General features: G+C 38.2%; 1 protein-coding gene across 3 annotated transcripts in view; it reads right to left on the minus strand.

Moving 5' to 3' along the window:
* Ica1 (islet cell autoantigen 1) overlaps positions 1-19,271 on the minus strand; it is a 145,656-nt gene that overhangs the window by 40,670 nt on the left and 85,715 nt on the right. For all 3 annotated transcript variants that reach the window (XM_042696086.1, XM_042696085.1, XM_042696084.1), the window contains 2 exons: positions 4,192-4,317; positions 2,755-2,853 (listed from right to left, as the gene is read on the minus strand). In XM_042696086.1, the coding sequence (XP_042552020.1) occupies positions 2,755-2,853; positions 4,192-4,317 (225 nt within the window). The remainder of the gene's footprint in view (positions 1-2,754; positions 2,854-4,191; positions 4,318-19,271) is intronic.

Below are 19,271 nucleotides of genomic sequence, written 5' to 3' on the forward strand. Positions count from 1 at the left end.
CAACACTCAGAATACACCCTGAAGCAAAGACAACAAATGGCTTGCTTTTCATTAACAGAGCTTGGCAACTCTCTCCAAAGACAATGTTTTCTTTCCAGTCAGAGTCCCAAAAGGCATTTAAGGGGCTATTTGCTTACGTAAACCCAGAGAACAAATTAATCCTGAAAACATTTATTTAAATTTCAAAATATCCATGATTGTAGACAGTGCCATCCCCAAATTACATGTATTAAAAGAAAGCTTAATAAAATAAAAATCTTATGAATATAGGATATGTATTTTTTAAAGAATGTTGGTATAAGAGGACAAGGAATTCAAACATTCTCATTCTTGACCATGATATATAAGGCATTCATAGTTTTTATTTTCATGTTTGGTGGCAGACAATTTGATATGCAAGTACCTCCATTTATAAAACAAATAGTGACTCGTGTATAATAGGATTTGATTATGTCATCTTGGAGTCTATATAAAATAATTAATTTTCTGCTTGAAAATACTAGTGTGTCATACTGAAAACCTAGATAAATAGCTATAGTGTATTTGATGCTTAATAGAAGCTTAATATTACTATAATACCATTATACATTAACAGATACATGACTCCCACTAAGATTATAAATAAAGTATGCGCTATTGTTTTAACTATAATTTAAAGAAGGCTCTGGGGATATAAAAGGTAATAGTGAGTCATCTGCTCAAAGTAATTGCAATTATATCCTGAGCTATGGCTGTCAAACTTTCACTCAATTCACTGCCCAGAAATCCTCTCACATAATCAGCTTGATCCTCTCTGCAGGGTAAAATAGCATGGCAAAAATTAAGGAGCCATATTTTCCTCAGCGCAGGAGGCCAGGGACACACACATGGGTTCTTCCATGCTTGTGGCACAACTTCAATGTCATGAATTTATGTTGTACTTTATATGCAATAAACTCATGAAGTTCTTGTGAACTGTTCTTAGGGTAGGTGTGATTTCATCTTTCACCCAGACAACTTGTGTTACCTAGAACTGTCCTTCAGAAGACAGCAACCTTCGTTACGAGATACAAGATAAAACCGGATGGCTAGAATATGCCTTATGAAAGGTTAGTCCACAGTCTGCTCAGGGTGGGAAAATAATTGTGAACAGCAAGTTAGGATTTTATCCACTCTCCCTTGGCCAGGATGGCAATTTCGGAAGATGCTGAAAGCAGCAGATCACAGGGAAGAAATGCAGCCCCTACCAATAATAACACTTTGCTTGAGTGACGAAAGCTGCTGACTAATTGTGTGCAGAATGTTTGGACTGGATAAAGAAGGACTACTAAGAAATAAAAGGTCCTTCCTCTTAAGGGCTTACAATTGATAGAGTATGTATTTGCAATGCAGCATGTCAGTGAGCACCAATGCGCGGGCAAGGCGGGATTAGGAAGAATAAGTTCGTGGCCAGCTGTCCTGGGTCAGGTGCATCCCAGGACAGGTGAATTCTCTTGGATTCCTCTGGGACCTTCATTTAAGGCAAGATCTATAAAGATTAGTACTTTTGTAGTTGCAGGGACATAAATACCTCAAAATCAAAGAAGCATTTTAAGGCAAAAAAGTTCTCTAATGTTTTGATGTATTGTTGTACAAAACACTTACACATTTCCAGAAAAATAAGGCAATTTCAAGGCAAACTTCAGCTAGTTTTTGCTTGATATTTTTCCTTCAAAGATATGACTTGGTTACAAAGTATCCTACTGTTCTCTTACCATTCTAAGAAGTCTTCTTGGGACCCCCAAACCTCTTCCTTATTGATATGCTTTCTTATCCAATAACCACTAAAGAGAAAATAATTCCAATCTGGTTTCAATATTGAGAATAAGACAATGTGCCCATCCATATTCTTTATGAGTGGTTAAGTCCTTGAGTGTCATGTTGTTTTTTCTGTGGGAAAATATTACTGTAGAGTAATGGGGAAAAACCCAACTATATATTGGATGGTATCCTCAGAATAACATATTTTTCAGAAGAGAGGAAAAGACTATACTTTCTTAAGTATTTCTGAATTGACTATTTAAAAAATAGGAATGGTGGTATAGTCAATGGTGCCTGGCATGCATGAGGCCCCGATGACATCTCTAATAACACCAAAACAAGAAAACTAAAAGAAACTGACTCCATGATACTTGGGCAGTCTTCACTGTGGCAGTCAAGCAAGTACTTTAAATGAGCAAGACCAATAACTAAGGTTTGAGGTCACCAGAGATCCACCTGCCTGTAATGTGTGCACTAAGGCTCAACGTCTGTGGAATGTAGTGGGTTATTATGGCATTTGATAGGGATGCAGTGCAAAAGACTCTGCCAAGGAGCATGATTCTGTGTATGTGTGTGTGTGTGTGTGTGTGTGTGCGCGCGCGCGCGTGCGTGCGTGTGCACGCACATGTGTGCACACGCACGCGCCAATACTAGGGGGCTTGAACTTAGGGCCTGGGCGCTGTCTCTTAGCTTTTTCCCTCAAGGCTAGTACTCTATCACTTGAGCCACTGCTCCACTTCTGGATTTTTGGTGGTTATTGGATAAGAGTCTCACATACTTTTCTTCCTAGGCTGGTTTCAAACTGTAATCCTCAGATCTCAGCTTCCTAAGTAACTAGGATTATAGACGTAAGTGACTGACCTGTTAGAACTTGGGGTCTTGAAATAATAAAGCTCATTGTAACAGACATTGCTTATACTTTAATAGATCTTGACTTTTTATAAAGTGTTTTAATGGCCACTCCAGCCTTCATACCTTCAGGGTGGTGAACTCATAAGGTTGATAACCTCTGAAGCTCTCATGGACGGCTGCCATAGTGTGTGAAGTTTTCTCCCAGAAATGAAGCAGAGTGGTCTATAAAGAGAGACAGGAAATCTACTGATGTTTTAAATGCCCAGAGCTAGTTGTTGGCCCTGTAGAAGTATGCTTCTCTCTAGCTTTCATGGTCCTCTAAAATATAATTTGGACTCATTTCTGCACCCTTTGTTCCCCATGTACTCTGCCCTATGTGCACCTTGTATTTCAGCCAAACTGAAGGCCTCCCACGGCACAGTCTGCTCCTACCACCTGGAACTCTCTCTTCTCCATTTTCTTTGTCTCATCTAATCCGTCCTCCAAAATCCAGTGCTAATCATTAATCTAGCCTTGTGATCATTCAACTGAGTTGATTTCTCCCTCTTCAAACACTAATGGTTTTCTGAGAACTTTATTTCACTTGGTGTACTCTATTCTGTCCTAGAGGTTTGGGAAATACAGTCTGACCTTCCTGTGTCCTACTTCCTAAATGTTAAGTGTTCCGAAAACAAGGAATCTGGTTGTGTTAATTTTTATATCCCCCACAACACCCAGTACTTGACATCCCACACACAAGTGGAGTTCAATAGCATTATTGATGGACACAAATGTCATGCTGAAGGAACTCAGAGCCTCTCAGGGGAGACAAAATCAAGTGCACTGAATAATGACCCTCAAGAAGGAAAGCATGACATGGGATGTAGGCAACAATGCTGGGGCTGGGAAGGTGGCTCAGTGGTAGAGGGCTTGCCTTGCATGCTCAAGGCCCTGGGTTTGATTCCCCAGCACCACATAAGCAAAAAGAAAAAAGCTGGAAGTGGCGCTGTGGCTCAAGTGGTAGAGTGCTAGCCTTGAGCTGAAGAGCTGAGGGACAGCGCTGGGGCCAAGGTTTCAGGCCCATGACCAGACCCAAACAAACAAACAAACAAAAAAAACCAATGCTGATGGAGTTGGGGGAGGCCTTTGGTTTGGCTGAAATACAAGGTGCACATAGTACAGAGTACATGGGGAACCAAGGGTGAAGAAATGAGTCCAAATAATATTTAAGAGGACCATGAAAGTGAGGGAGTTAGAGAGAGAGGTATATGACATTTGGACTGGTATATTAAAAAGAGCAGAATTTGGAAAGGCACAGATAAAGGGGAATAGGCACTCCAAACTGAAGGGACCCCCAAAGTTAATGCAGAGAAGTGGTAAATTCCACTGTATACAAGGGAAGGGCTACTACTGAGCTCAGTTTGATTAAACTACAGAACCTAGAAGCCAGAAATGGGACAAGTAAATTATGAGAAAGCCATTCAAAACTTCATAACCTTATGTGCAGTGCAAATGTCAGTTTTATATTATCTAAGCCTCATTCCATTCTTTGATCATTGAAAACAAATAGCACTTTGTTACCTGATACGTTGCTAGCATGTGAGACAAGAGATTGCATCTGCTCGCTCCTAGAAGATCCACTTTTTGACAGACATCCATCTTCAATTTGTCAAAATTTTTTTTTGCAAGGCGTACTTGTGTCTGTACCTAGGGAAATAAAATGGAACCTCTGAGCCACTCAAACTAGTTAAAATATGTAGGTGAAAAAAAAAGGCCTCTAATAGAAAGTCTTTTACATAAAGAAAAAAAAACACCTTGGAAAATTCTAGACGAATGAAAAGATCCAACAACATCCGTTTGTAACTTTGTGAAGACCTAGATGAGAGTATAGGAAAATTATCATTTTATAGTAGATGTACCATTCTAGTTATATTTTTCTTAGACAAATGTTAAAATCAAAGGAAGGAGAAATCCTAATTATGGAAGCTAATTTGAAAGCTGATTTCTCATCCGCTTTTTAACTCAACTTTCCTAATGTTAACATCCTTTATAACATTTGCTAAAATGAGGAAATAATCACTGACACATCTTATTTACTAATCTATATTCTTTATTGGCTTTTACCTGTTTTCCACGAAGGCCCTTCTGTTCCAGGAGCAAACCTAAGATTCATCTCAGTCAGTTTCATAGCCTAAAACACTACCTCCTAAAAACTTTTTGATTTTTCTTCCTGATATGTATGCCAGCAATTCCCCATCCATCCCTAAACCGACTAGTAATTCATAGAAGGGAGGCCAGAAAAAGACTCGGAAATATTGATTCTATATATTATTTCATAATAAAAATAGCAAGTTTGAAAATCTAATACAGCTACTTTGAGAATTATGAAGTCAAAATTCCCCCCTTCTTTAATCCAGGGCCACCCAAATATATTCGGGCCACTTCTTTTCGTTTTTTAAAATTTTATTTCATTGTTAAGATGTGCAGAGGGGTTACAGTTGCATGAGTAAGGCCATGACTACATTACTTGTCCATCATTGTTTCCCCTTCTCTTCCTTGTTGTTGTCCCACTATCCCTTCCCTCACCCATCGCCCACACTCCTCCACACCCCACCCACCCCACTGCCTGAAGTTGTAAAGCTCATTTCCAATATATTGTCCTGTGGGTATCCTTTGTCCTTGTTTCAGAGTTTTGTTATTCCCCTTGCCCTCCCCAGATTAGACAAATGTATATACAAGCTGCAGGGTACCAAAATCAAGTACCGTGACTACAGGGGATATACCATAGGGGGAAGAACAAAACAAAAAAAAAATCACATAGCACATTTAAAACAATAGCAACAAAGACAGAGTCTTTTGAGGAACCTCCATACTGCTTTCCAGAGCGGTTAAACAAGTTTACACTCCTACCAACATTGTAGTAGGATTCCCTTTTGGGGCAACTTATTTTCAAATCACTTTATTGAAGTAATAATTAACAGGTAAAAAGCTGTATATATTTAATGTATTCAACTTGATGAGTTCAAATATTAACTTATCTCAGATAATTCATGAAGTTGTAGTTAATAAATGGGAAACTGAATGCAAGTAATAACTGACTCAGTAATGATCTTCTATCATAATCTTTTATCATAAGATACCAGGTGGTTTTGAAAACGTGTATGTTTGATTTTTAGTTTTATGTTTTTGGTGTTGGGGATAGAATCTAGGTGCACATGAATGGTAGGCAAATACTCTATTTCTGAGCTCCACCCTTGCCTGATAGTCTATTTTGTTCACCATTTTATCACTTGTCAACCTTATATAAAGCAGATACTTAAAACATACTTGCTGGATGGATGAAGATCTTTCTAGGGCCATTTCAAGAAATCCATATTTAAGTATAACCTTTAAAAATTTTCTAAATAAAAGGATTTATTGATTAAAGTAGTTTGGGAATTAATGTTTTATTTTTTTTCCTGAAAATGAACTTGTAGGTTATTTGATATAAATAATTTACTATTGATATGAACACATTCACAGCTTATAACATTATGGGGGTTATATAATAATAGAAATAATAGTAAGTTTACTGACTGACACAATGACTTACTAACTACCAGCATTATTCTATCCTACTGCTCTGATGCTTTCCCTCACAGAAAGAGCCCGAGTCTTCCTAAGGACCAGGGCTCACTGTTTCAGTCATGGCTGACCCTCAAAGTCACCCTGACTGATCTTAAAGCTATGCTACTCTGTTTCCCAAGGAAGTTACACTATTCCCTGATAAATCAAGAAGTTCAAAACCACAATTCACTCAGAAACATACATCCTCCTTGTAGGACTTTACGGAAATGAGAAATAATGAAACTCAATTTAACACTGGTTTGGTAGAAGGAATATCCTGTATGAAAAGATGCCATAGGCACAGCATCTAGAGTTATCGATATACATAAGGTCCTAAGAATTCCCCTCTAGCCTCTGTCTGTGGAGCTGGGAAGAGCAGAGAACAGCAATCATAAGCTCTTCACAAGCTGATCATACCTTGAGCTAAATAATCCTGCAGTACAATCAACTCCCACTAAAGAATTGGAGATATCATTTCAGCTCTTGGAAGCTCTGTCTATAAAACCATTTATATGAATGAAGTATCAGGGAGGGAGACAGCAGAGGGAGTGCCCGGATTCTGGAAAGGAGAAGTGGGAATCTGGTGAAGGGGGGAAGAATGCTCTGCAGCTACTAGGATTGTCATGACATCCTTCCACAGGACCTCCCTCCGCCCCGTGGTCACCGGTGAGTTGAGCCAGAAAGGCCTCACTAGTTGGGTACCTGAAAAGCACCTGTCCTCAGCCCTTCCTCTGAGAGGAAAGGAAAGGCATGTGGGGAGTGAGCTTCACATGCGCATGTTTTTTTTTTAATAAGTTTTTTTATTGTGAAAATACTGTAAGAGGGGTCACAGTTACATGAGCAAGGCAATGAGTACCTTTCTTATCAAGCATTGTTGGCTCCTCCTCTGTTTTTCCCTTACTATCCCTTACTGAGCACCTATTATATCCAGGCCAATGCTAGGCATGGCATGGACTGTCTTTAGAAGAATAAGAAATATGACAGGTGCTCAACAAATAGTTAAGAATGAATGTACATTGACATCAGGACCTAACTTTGAGGAGGACTGTCAAAAGTCAGCATCTGGCCTGCAGCACAATGAGGAGAGTGAGGACCAGAGGGAATAATTAGGACTGGAGACGGAGTGGGAGGGTCTGGATGATGACATTAAAGCCTCAACTAACAGCCTTCTTTTGTTACCATACTTTGCCTTATAATTCTGTAGCGTCCTCCTACTCTGATTCTAAGTGTGGCCATGTGGTTTAGCTATGGCCAATGGGAGGCTAACAAATGTTATACAACTGGAAGTTTACATGCTAATGTGTTTCTACTTTTTCTCTGGAGTTCCTGAGATGGTCATGAGAATATGCCCAGGCTGGTCAGCTGGATGTGTGTAAACATGAGGAGGACCTGGATCTAGGGGAGCTCAGCCATTAACAGGGCTCCTCCCTGCCCTCCCTAAGCTGTCTGACAACACACATGTGCACACATAGCAGCCCTGCTAACCATAGACTTGTGAGCAGTAAAGAGATACTTATTGTTTTATGCCTTTGTATGTTAATGTTATTCATTTCATGTTACTATGACCATGAGTAAGTGATATAAGTAGTGAGTGAAGAGACCCATGAAGGCTCTGAAAAGAGGCAATATTGAAGAGGGGTCTTAAAGTATGGCTGAGAGTTACAAAGCAAATAGAAGATGGGTATCCTACTCCATAAGTTCTATATGTTCTCATTATCCGTGAAGTAATTTTTTGCAGAGGTATGAATTTCAGTCTTCCTCATACACTGAAATAACCAGTTGATATCCTGATCTAGGAGACAATTTATTTCCTTTGCTGATAAAGTAAGATTCGTGAATGAATGCAGTTTGATACAAGCCCTGATTAAATTTTGCTTGAAGTTTGAAAAGATAATTTTAGAGATCTTAGAAGACAACTTTAACACTTGACACAGTGGATTCTGAAAGGCCATATGTTTTGTGTGTCAACAATGATTATTAAAATACTTAATGCACTGCTGAGTCTCCAAATGCTGAGCTCTCTCCCTGCCAAACAAGGAAGATGGTGTCCTGTTGGGCATGTTGAATACAGTAAAATTCATTTAATATTTTGTGCTCCATGCTCTTTCTATAAAACACAGTTCCAGCCTGCAGCCTGAGGACAAGACAACAAGGGCACAGCTGAGCTCAGGCCATTATCAAGAGTACAATTTCCTAGGCCTCCAGATGGACTTAAGTGAAAAATGTTTTGATTATTATTCCTCTCAATCCCAGATAAATTATATTCAATTACACAAACATCTCGAGAAGCTCTTGTGGTTTCAAGGCTCTTGAATTTTTTTTTCATTCAAATAAATGCACCCTTTGTTCATTTCTTCATTTTACTTCAGTTACCTCACCTTTCTCTTTTTATTCCCCAAGCTCTAGGAAATGACTGCGCATATTCAACTCTCTTTAGTCTGGGTCTTGCCTTCCCCAGGCCACAAAAATTCCATTTACCAGAGAAAGCAGTAATGTCTCAAGTGCCAAGACTACAGGGTATTTCTCTGTCCTTGTTCCTCCTAACCTGAAATTCTACCTCTTACCCCCAACTTGAACTATTAGGGCAAAGCCAAAGCTATTCATCTTCTTAATTCAACCTGGCTTCCCCATCCAATGGGAAAAGTCTTCATATTACTCCACAACCAAATAATCTGAGAGTGAGTTCTACATTTTTTTCCTAAGTGTTTTATTTCCTCTATGAACAAAATAAAGCAAAAACAATTCTTCTATTTTTAGATCTTCTTACAGGAGATAGTTCTGATTCCTCCACTCATTCATTAGGCAAATATTCACTGAGTCTTTTGTCTATGCTGACAGCATAAGCACAATTGGAGATGGCTTTTGCCCCCACAGATTAGACAGTCCAGCGGGGGACTTTCATATTGAGGAAAAGTATAACTACAGATTGAATGAGATGCTCAGAAGAAAAGCTATACAGTCTGACAAGAATGACTGACCAAGAATTGACCAAAAGCTGTCCAAGTACATAGTGCCCAACCAACATTTTCAAGGACTGGGCAGGATTAATTAAATATGCATGGAAAGACTAGTCCAGCACGGGGAGGAGCATGTGCAAAGGCTCTGGGATAGAGGATAACAGGCACAGAACTGACAGGGGGAAGAGGGTGTGCTAGGGGAGCTAGCAGTTAGAACAAGCAGGAAGATACTATTAGATGAGGTAGGACAAAGGGTCAGAACACATCCTAAAGAATTGACTTACTGGTGTACTCAGGATTTTAGCTTTTGTCCTAGAAGCCGTTGAAAAATATTGCAGGCTTTTAAGTAAAGAAGAGATAGGATCCTATTTTCAGCTGGGAAAAAAGGTTCCTATTTTCAGCAGTGTGGAGAGAGGAATAGAGAGGGAGAAGCAGATAAGGACAGGTCTGGAGTTGAGGAGGAAGATGATGGTAGCCATACAATTTGGTGGCAACCCTGGAAATGGAGAATTGTGTGCTGAGAGATATTTAGGAACTAAAAAAGAATTTGTTGAGGGATTAAATGTTGGAGGTTAAAGAGGACGACTCACTCCTAAATAGCTGACCACCCCAACTCCAATGTTATTGTCTAACCCGGCTTTCCACTAGCAGATTCTACTAAACCAATCTCTGCGGACACCTCCTATCACATTAGAATTCTTGGCTTTCTTCCCCAACCAGCTCTTAATATTCCTTTTCTTGTGAACTTGATCTGTTTGTCCCTATGTCTCTCTGGGGCAACATTTTCATTCTGGGAAAATTCTTACATCATAGGACATATCAACTACTTTTGCCTTTTAGTAAGAGGCTGTTAAGAGATGAACTTAGTAGGCCAATCTGAAGTCTCTTAGAAAACAGAAGGTCACATATCTGAATGTATTAAAAGAGGAACTTTTTGTTTGAGACTAATGAGTCTTTTCAAGAATTAATATAATAGTCTACTGTTTTTATTTGTTCACTGATGCCAGAAGCATTTTTGATGCTGCACTATGCAAAGAAATATGTGCACTTATGCATGGAACATGTGTATATACCCTAATGTGGACTTTAGGAATGACTTTCTGGTTTCCCTTAAATATCCTTACTCTCTTTTGGAGAATATTTATCTTTCCTCTGAAAATGTGGTTTAAAGTTCGACAAAAAATATACTCATTACTTACGTAACTGCAACTCCTCTGTACATCAGTTTTATCATAAAATTAAATTAAGAAAATTAAAAATGGGGGCGAGCATACTTTTATTGTAGGTCACTTCCCCTGACTGGCCTGGCATGGGGTATTCAACCCAAGGTGAAACAGTCACAGTGCACCATGGGTGATAGCTCAGGGGAAGACCCTGACCCAAGACCCTGATCCATACCTAGCCCTCAGGATTTCTGAACCTAGAGAAAGAAGTCTCCATCCTTCTCTAACGGCCTGTGAGTTTCTTGTGCAAAAAGGGGGTTTGTAAGAATCGAAGTAATGTGTAGAGAAAAAGCACAGGAAATGTGCCCTGGTAGCTCCCAAGTTCCTGGAGCTAGTTGTCCTTTCTATAGGCACATGACAATTCTAATTAACTCCTCTCTTCGCTTCAGTAAATCAAACATGGCTTTCTGGTACCTGGACCCAGCCTGAATGAATCTAGATGGTAAATTTTGCCTTCTTATAAATTCCTAGGTGAGGCTCTAAGAATTTCTATGATAATGTTTCAATGATTTCAGTTTTTCTAAAATTTACTGTAATTTCTGCACATCATATACCTCAGATTATAGGACATAAAGTTTGTGGGGGGGGGGTAAACCTCTTTTTTACAGAAAAGGAAATAATAATCTAAACATTTGTCTAGTATATAAGAATCACATTGTGACTTGGATGTACCTGGTTTAACAATCCATGCTCTTTACACTCACCTATAGATGGATGATCATTGAGTAATATTACTGACCAAGTGACTCAGTATCCTAAGTCTAAGACCTGCACAAAATCCTTAGATGCTGTGTCAGGAACCCCTTATTCAACAATGCTGACTATAGTTTAGATGAGACTTTAAGCAAAAGAGAATTAGCATCAGAAATCTTGCTAAGGGCCATTAGCTTAGGCTTGTGCACTGTGGTGAGAGGACCCTTTGTTTTCTAGGGGAAAATACGCAGATAGGGTATCTATGCATTGGGACCCTGGGAGATGAAGCTGTCACTGTTTTGTTTGTTTTTGATCATGTTGTTATCATCATTCCTTTCAATTAGCTCTACTGAGCTATAATTTTAGGTGTACAATTGTATGGGTTCTTGAAATATGTATACCATCATGCTACTACTACCACAATCATGACCTGGGACATTTCAATTGTCCCCCAAATTCCAGAGAGGTCACTCAATCCCTAATCTTCCTTCTGTCACTGTGGATTAGATTTTTCTTTCCCAGAGTTTCACATACATGATGTTTAGAATTCTAGGGACTCACATTTGCTTGGCTTGCTTGCTTGTTTGGCTGGTGCTCTACCACATGAGCCATGTTTCCAAAATGGGAAATTGGAGATAAAGTTGTGTGGACTTTTTGTTTTGCCTGGGCTGGCTTCAAATTGTTATCTTTCAAGTATCAGTCTCCAGAGTAGCTAGGATTACAAGTAGAAGCCACTGGTACTTGGCTAGTAATGTGACTATTTAAAATATGTGAGTAAAACTAAATTGATGGATATAGTGTCATCTACATATCCATTTGGATTCTCTCCAGTTGGAGCTATTCTGAATAAAGCTGCTATAAACTTACTAGCACCAGTCTTCACAAGGACACACTTTTTACTTCTGATAGGTAGATAGGAATAAGACTGCTGAATCTGATAGTAAGCATGTTTAACTTTATAAGAAACTGCCAAACCATTTTCCAAAATAACTCACACTTTACGTCACACAATTAAAGAATGTAAGTTCCAATAGTTCCACATTCTCATTAACACTGGTATTTTCAATTTTTAAATTCTAGCCCTTCTAGTGGATATGCAGTCACAACTATTGTGACTTTAACTTGCATTTCTCTAATGACTAATGATGTTGAACTTCTTTCTATGACTTCTTTGCCTCTTACATAACTTCAGTAATGTGTCTATTCAAATCTTTTGCCTATTTTAAAGTTAGCTTTGTCTTTTTATTGCTGAATTAGAAGAGCTCTTTGTATATGCTGAATGTGAATCATTATCAGACATACATTTGGAAATATTTTTTTCAAGGCTAAAACTGGCCTTTCATTTTTCTTAATAGTGTCTTTTGAATAGAAAAGGATTGTAAGTTTGGTGAAGTCCAGTTTACCAAGTTTTTCTTTTATGGTATGAGCTCTTTATGACTTAATAAACTTTTCTCTAACTCAAGGAAAAGATGTTTTCCTTTATTTCTTCTAGAAACAATGTGTTTAGCTATTATATTTAAATCTGTAATCATTTCAAGCTCATTTTACATATGGTATATATTTTATACATGGTGTAGATTCACTTTTGCTTTACCCCCTATGGACACTCAGTTGTTACAGCACATTTGTTTAAAAATGAATTAATCACCCATTTTATTACATTTGCATTTATACCAAAAAGTCATGCAGATGTGGGTTCACTTCTATATTTTCTATTCTATTATTGTATTTTGGTCTTTTTTTTGGGGGGGGGTGTCTGGTTGTGGGGCCTGAACTCTGGGCCTGGGCACTGTCCCTCAGTTCTTCAGCTCAAGGCTAGTGCTCTGCCTCTTGAGCCACAGCACCACTTCTGGCTTTTTTCTTTTTGCTTATGTGGTGCTGAGGAATCGAACCCAGGGCCTCAGGCATGCAAGGCAAGCGCTCTACCACCGAGCCACCTTCCCAGCCCCTGTATTTTGCTCTTTATGTCTACTCTTCTACTAATACCACATGGTCTTGATTATCATCACCTTTAATAATTTGATGTCAAGAGTGCTAAGTCCTATCATTTTGTTCTTCTTGAGGACAGTGTGTGTTGTGGATTAAACCTAGGGCCTCAGGAATGGCAAGCATGTGTTCTATCACTGAGGCTCATCTCTATCCTCTAGTTCTTTTTCTGTGTATGTGCACGCACATATGTGTGTATGTGGGTGTATGTATGTGATTTGTGTATATAGAGTGAGCCAGCTTTTTCTGTTTATGTGGTACTCAGGAATTGAACCCAGGGCTTCATGCATGCTAATGCAAGCAAGCACTCTACCATTAAACTACATTCCCAGCCCCAGTATATTTCTTTTCAATCAGTATTACCCACTCCCTCATTTTCTTCTGTTTTCCCTTACCCCAAACTCCTCCCCTCAAGCTGTTTTAATACTAGGTCTTAAACATACTTTGTTAAATTTGGGGAATCACATATTTTTGTTATTGTAATTTCTTAAAAATTTAATTGTCAATTACTTACTACTAGAAATATAATTTAGTTTTATAGTATTATCTTGCATCTTGTGATATTGTTAAATTAAATTATTAGTTTTAAAATCTCTGCCTTTTGGTGGCTATTCTGGAGATGGAGTGAAAAGAATTCTTCTAGCCAGGCTAGTCTCACACATTGAAGGGATCCCAACCTCCTTAGTAGCTAAGATTACAGGTGTGAGCCACTAGCACCCAGATTTACTTGGTAATATTGTAACAAGTACATAGCCCATACAATTCAGCCATTTAAAGTAAACATTCAACAGCTTTCTATATTCACAATGTATTTTAGTATATATTGCATATACATACATGCATGACAAAATAAATTCTGGCACATTTTCATCAGACCCTAAAGAAACCTCATATTCATTTTCTTTTGCTAGTATTTTAGTAACATTTTTTCTTATATGTGTTCATGAAAACATTGTGTATTGTGTATTGCTTTCTAGCTTTACTATCCAGATTAAGCTAGCCTCCTCCAATGAATAGGGAAGTGTTCACTCCTTTTCTACTTTGTTAAGAGTTAGTGAAGAATTATTAGTACATTTCATCATATGGGACCAGACTTTCCTTTTTGGAAAGTTTTAAACTACACATCTGGTATGTTAATAGGTATATGGCTGTCATGTTCCTTGTTTCTATTTGAGAAAGCTTGGTAGTTTGTACATTTTCAGGATTTATCTATTTCACCTAAATTATCAAGTTTGTCTGCTTGAAGTAGTTCATAATATTTATTGTCTTTTGGATAGTTATATGTTTGTAGTGTCCACAGTAATCTCTTCTTTTATCTTGATATTAGTAATTTATATCTTCTCTCTTTTGCTCCTGATCAGTTGAATTAGATATTATCAATTAATTTTTTCAGAGAACCAGTGATTTTTTGTTTCTCTATTTTATTTTATTGGTTTTATTTGTTCTGCTTTTAATTATTTCCTTCCTTCTGCTAGCTTGGGTTTAATTTGCTCTTTTTTCAACTGTCCTAAGATAAACATTTATTGATTTAAGATCCTTGTTTCCTAATAGTAACATTCAGTGGTATAAATTTGCCTCCAAACAGTGCTTTGGCTGTGTTCTATTAATTATGCTATATTGAGTTTTCCCTACATTCACTTTAAAATACTCTAATTTCCTTTGTGATGTCTTCTTTTGACCTGTGGGTTATTTGTGCAGACATTTTTTTTTTAATTTCCAAATTTAGGAGATGTGCCAGACATACATTTGCAACTGATTTATAGCTTACATGTGTTGTAGCTAGTAGGGGATACACTGCATGATTTCAATTTTTGAAAACGTATTGAGGGTACTAGTGGTATAGTTCATAGGCCCTGGGTTTGATCCTCACCACTACAAAAAATAAAAATAATTTACTTAGGCCTGTTTTTAGGACCTAAGCATTGAATATTCTGTGTGCCCATGAAAAAAGTATATTCTGACATTGAATGGAACATTCTGAAATATCAAGCAGATCAACGTAGTCCTCAATAGCCTTGTTGATTTGTCTACTTTGTCTATCAATTATTGAACAAACAGTGTTGAAATCACCAACTATTATTATAGACTTGTCTTATTATTAACTATTCTTCTTTATTTCTACTAATAGTCTTCATTCTGAATTATATTTTTGCCTAGTATTAAGATAGCCACTTTAGGGGCTGGGGAGGTGGCTCAGTGGTAGAGTGCTTGCCTTACATGCATGAGGTCATGGGTTCAATTCCTTAGCACCACATAAGCAGGAAAAAACGGAAGTGGTGCTATGGCTCAAGTGGTAGAGCGGTAACCTTGAGCTGAAGAGCTTAGGGACAGCACCCAGGCCCAGAGTTCAGGCCCCATAACTTACCAAAAAAAAAAGATAGCCACTTTACATTTTTAAATTGGGATTTGAAGACCTATTTTTAAACAAAACTTTTTTAACCTTTCTCTTTACATTTAAAGCAATTTCCTCATGGACATAACAGAGCTCAGACTTTCTTTTTTGAAAAGTCCAATCGTTAACTCACTCTTTTCTGTTTTATCTACAGATAATACTCGAATACATACAAGATATAGCAAGAAGAAATGTGTTTACTGTGGTGTTAGATTTCAAGTGAATCCTTCTGTTTCAGAAAGATTACACGTCTCCCTATAGTTATTTATAAGCCATCTCTGTAGTAATTGGTTTTAGACTTGGTCAAGAATTATAGTATAATTTTACTTTATCAGGGTTTTGGTTTTTAAAAATAGGAAAATATTTTCCTGTTCAGCTATTTTTGGCATCTCTGCTTTCTCAGATCTTTCTGGCAGCATACGTGAGTTCTTTCTGAGACAGAATCCATCTACATCTGGGGAGTAGATGTGCTGAGATATAACTAGTACACATTAACTCCTATCGGGGAGTGAGCTCTGACTTTTCCTTAAAAGTTCCTTCAGATACATTCCAATTTCAAACTACTTTTTCTCAATGAGCTTGCAAGGAAAATGGGAACTTAATCCATCTACTTTCTTGGCTTTCATTGTTAAGATTAAATCTGTAAGTAAGACATATTTTCCAATTTTGTGCACTATAAAGATCTAAGAACAATGCCTAACTGAGAAGCAATGAATACCTCAAAGAGCATTGCTCCTGGCCTTTATGTACCATCCTCATCTTCAAGTAACCGAACTGCTTCACAAGTTGCTGATAATAAGGTTAGGGTGGGGGCTGGAAAGTTGGCTCAGTGGTAGAGCACTTGCCTTGCATGCATGAGGCCCTGGGTTCGATTCCTCAGCACCAAATAAGCAAAAAAAAAAAAAAAGCCGGAAGTGACACTGTGACTCAAGTGCTAGAGTGCTAGCCTTGAGCTGAAGAGCTGAGGGACAGTGCCCAGGCCCAGAGTTCAGGTCCCACGACCGGATCCAAAAAGTAAAAAAAATAAGGTTAGGATGGAAAACATTATAAACGCATTACAGACAGAATCATCTGATGATAGTATTGTTATCATCTACTGGAAAGTAAGAAGATTGCCATTGGAGGCATGTCAAAAGAAGCTGAGAAGAAGCTGAAGAGATTGAGCATCAATATAAGGAGTAAGGCAATGATAAAACCACACACAAAATATATTTCAATTTATGAGTTCATAGTGATGTTTCTAAGCAAGCAAAGGAACAAATAAACAGGAAACCAAAAGTCTTCACTGAGTACTTGCAGACAGCATTAGTGAATTAATTCAGTATGTCAACAACCAACCAGTGTTCATCTTGCTTTCCTACTATTTAGTTTGTACTTGAGAATATCTTGATAGATGAAGAAAAGTTAACTCACTATTGGTGCGTTCACAGTGTCACATGGAAAGAAAGTAAAATACATTAAAGCCCTCTGTTTCCAATAGTTCACAATAGTTTTTGTTGCTACTATGATGCATCATAAACCTCAGGCCATTCTATGCATTAGCTATCATAATGCCTTATCTGTTTCTTAATTTCTTTCCTCCCTCTCTCCTTCCAAAGCAATATTGGTGCTAGGTGCTAGGGTTATATGTCATGGTGGGTGAAACTAAACAATAAATAATTTATTAATATACAGTTGCCCAATATGCAAACATCCTTTTCATAACACAAAACTATGGCCAGGCTTCCATGCATGCCAAGGTGCCCAGCTACTCTCTTCATGATAAGCTTCCTGAAGATGGAAGCTACACTGTTTAATTTCACAAAGCTTAAGCTATGCACCTTGCAGGTAACAGGTATGTTCAACACAAATTGGATGAAAGGAGAATACTAGCATGAGTGAACAAGTTCTTCCTCTAGTCCTATTTTCCCACTACAGAATACTGCTCTTCCGAGTGCATAATACACTTCACTGAATTATCATTCAGATTTTCTCAGACACCATTCCTTCCTCAACCTTGAGCTGAAGAGCTGAGGGACAGTGCCCAGGCCCAGAGTTCAGGCCCCACTACCAGACCCAAAAAAAAAAAACCTCTCCTTCCTCCTCCTCCTCTTCTTCCTCCTCCTCCTCCTCCTTCTCCCCCTTCCCCCTCCCCCTTTTTTGTGCTAGTCCTGGGGCTTGAAGTCAGGGCCTGGCCAATGTCCCTGAGCATTTGTGCTCAAGGCTAGTGTTCTACTACTTCGAGCCACAGCACCATTTCTAGTTTTTTAGTAGTTAATTGGGAATAAAAGTCTCATGAACTTTCCTGCCTGGGCTGGCTTTGAATGGTGATCTCCAGATGTTAGCCTCCTGAGTAGCTAGGATTATAAGCATGAGCCACTGATGCCCTGCTACATTAAAATATTTTAACACATTGAAAGTTTGTGATTTCTAAACTTGTCCAAGTTAAAGTGCAATGAAAGTCCTTGTGCAATTATGTGCTAATGAAGTTTGTGACTCTAGCTTTATGTTTTAAAATACAAACAATTTTTCACTAATTACATGTACTTTGTAGGAACAAAATGTCTACTTTCATATTTAAGGCAAATTGAAATTGAAAATTATTCCCAACAACAAAATTTATAATACAGCATGAAGATACCTTTCAGATTAATTTAGTCAGCAGTCACATTCTTAACGTTAATGTTTACTCAGCTGGTGAATTGTTTTTCTTATTTTCTGTTTTTAACTTAAGAAATCAACTCTTTATCAGAAATTTAACTGGCTGGGTTCACTTCCTCTTTCGGGTCACTAGTGGAAGTATCAACTCATGTCACAAGACAAGAGCCCAGGGCACTGCTTTATCAACTTCTTCCTCATCTAAGAAGCCCATATATCAGCTGATGCCCAAAGTGTACAAAATTGCACTTACTTTTATCTCATATATACTATATTATATTGTAGGTTTAAAACTATGTCATCATACCCTTTGTTTTTTTATTATTTGATAATTTATTCATGAGAAAGGCTGCAAAATTTGTCTCTTGGCTATGCAAGTTGTATTTTACATTAGAGAACAGTTTTATTATGCTTATTAATAGCCAGTCACTGTAAGTAACTATAACTCATATACACAAATCACCCAATAAACTAATATGCAAATTGATCAGCAGAAGCAGTGGGGAGTAGTGTTTATTCAGTCTAGAAAGTCTGGACAGAATGAATGGGGTCTTTTCCTTTATGGGATTCATACTGAAGTGGGTGCTCAGCAGCAGCTGGAATGAGTAGGGTACATGAACCATATGAAGCATCCCCCAAACATCAGGTTAACTCATGCTCAGCACTCTGAGCATGCACCCTTCACCACCTTATCTGCCTTCTGCTTCTCTCTCTGTCTCATTCTAGTCCCCAACAAAACTAAACCACATGGAACCTCCCAACTCCTAAAGGGGGTTCATTCCCTACCTTTTCAAGGTTGTTGATGTCACATTTTGGTCCTTCATTGGACCTTCCAAATCTGTTTATAACCCCAGAGCGCCTCATTATAAACCTCCACTTCCTTTTCACCTTGTTCAGTCACTGCTATTTCCAGTGAAAGAACCAGGTCTTGATTTTGTTGCTCCTGTACTGACAGTTGGTACTGAAAATGCAAATCGAATCATTTTTAACTTGATACACAGTAATCCACACCATCCTGAGCTTTGGGACTAAAGCATCTATTTTTGTAGTCTGATGACTGACATTCTGTCATTTGGTATGGTAGATTTTTTTAAAGCAAATAACTGCCACAGTAATTGTATGCCGAGAAGGAAGCTAGCCCCACAGCTTCCAATTCCCACTAATCTA

Source organism: Dipodomys spectabilis, unplaced genomic scaffold (genome assembly GCF_019054845.1).
Source record: "Dipodomys spectabilis isolate Male_0828 unplaced genomic scaffold, ASM1905484v1 ptg000197l, whole genome shotgun sequence".
In the NCBI taxonomy this organism is placed as follows: Eukaryota; Metazoa; Chordata; class Mammalia; order Rodentia; family Heteromyidae; genus Dipodomys; species Dipodomys spectabilis.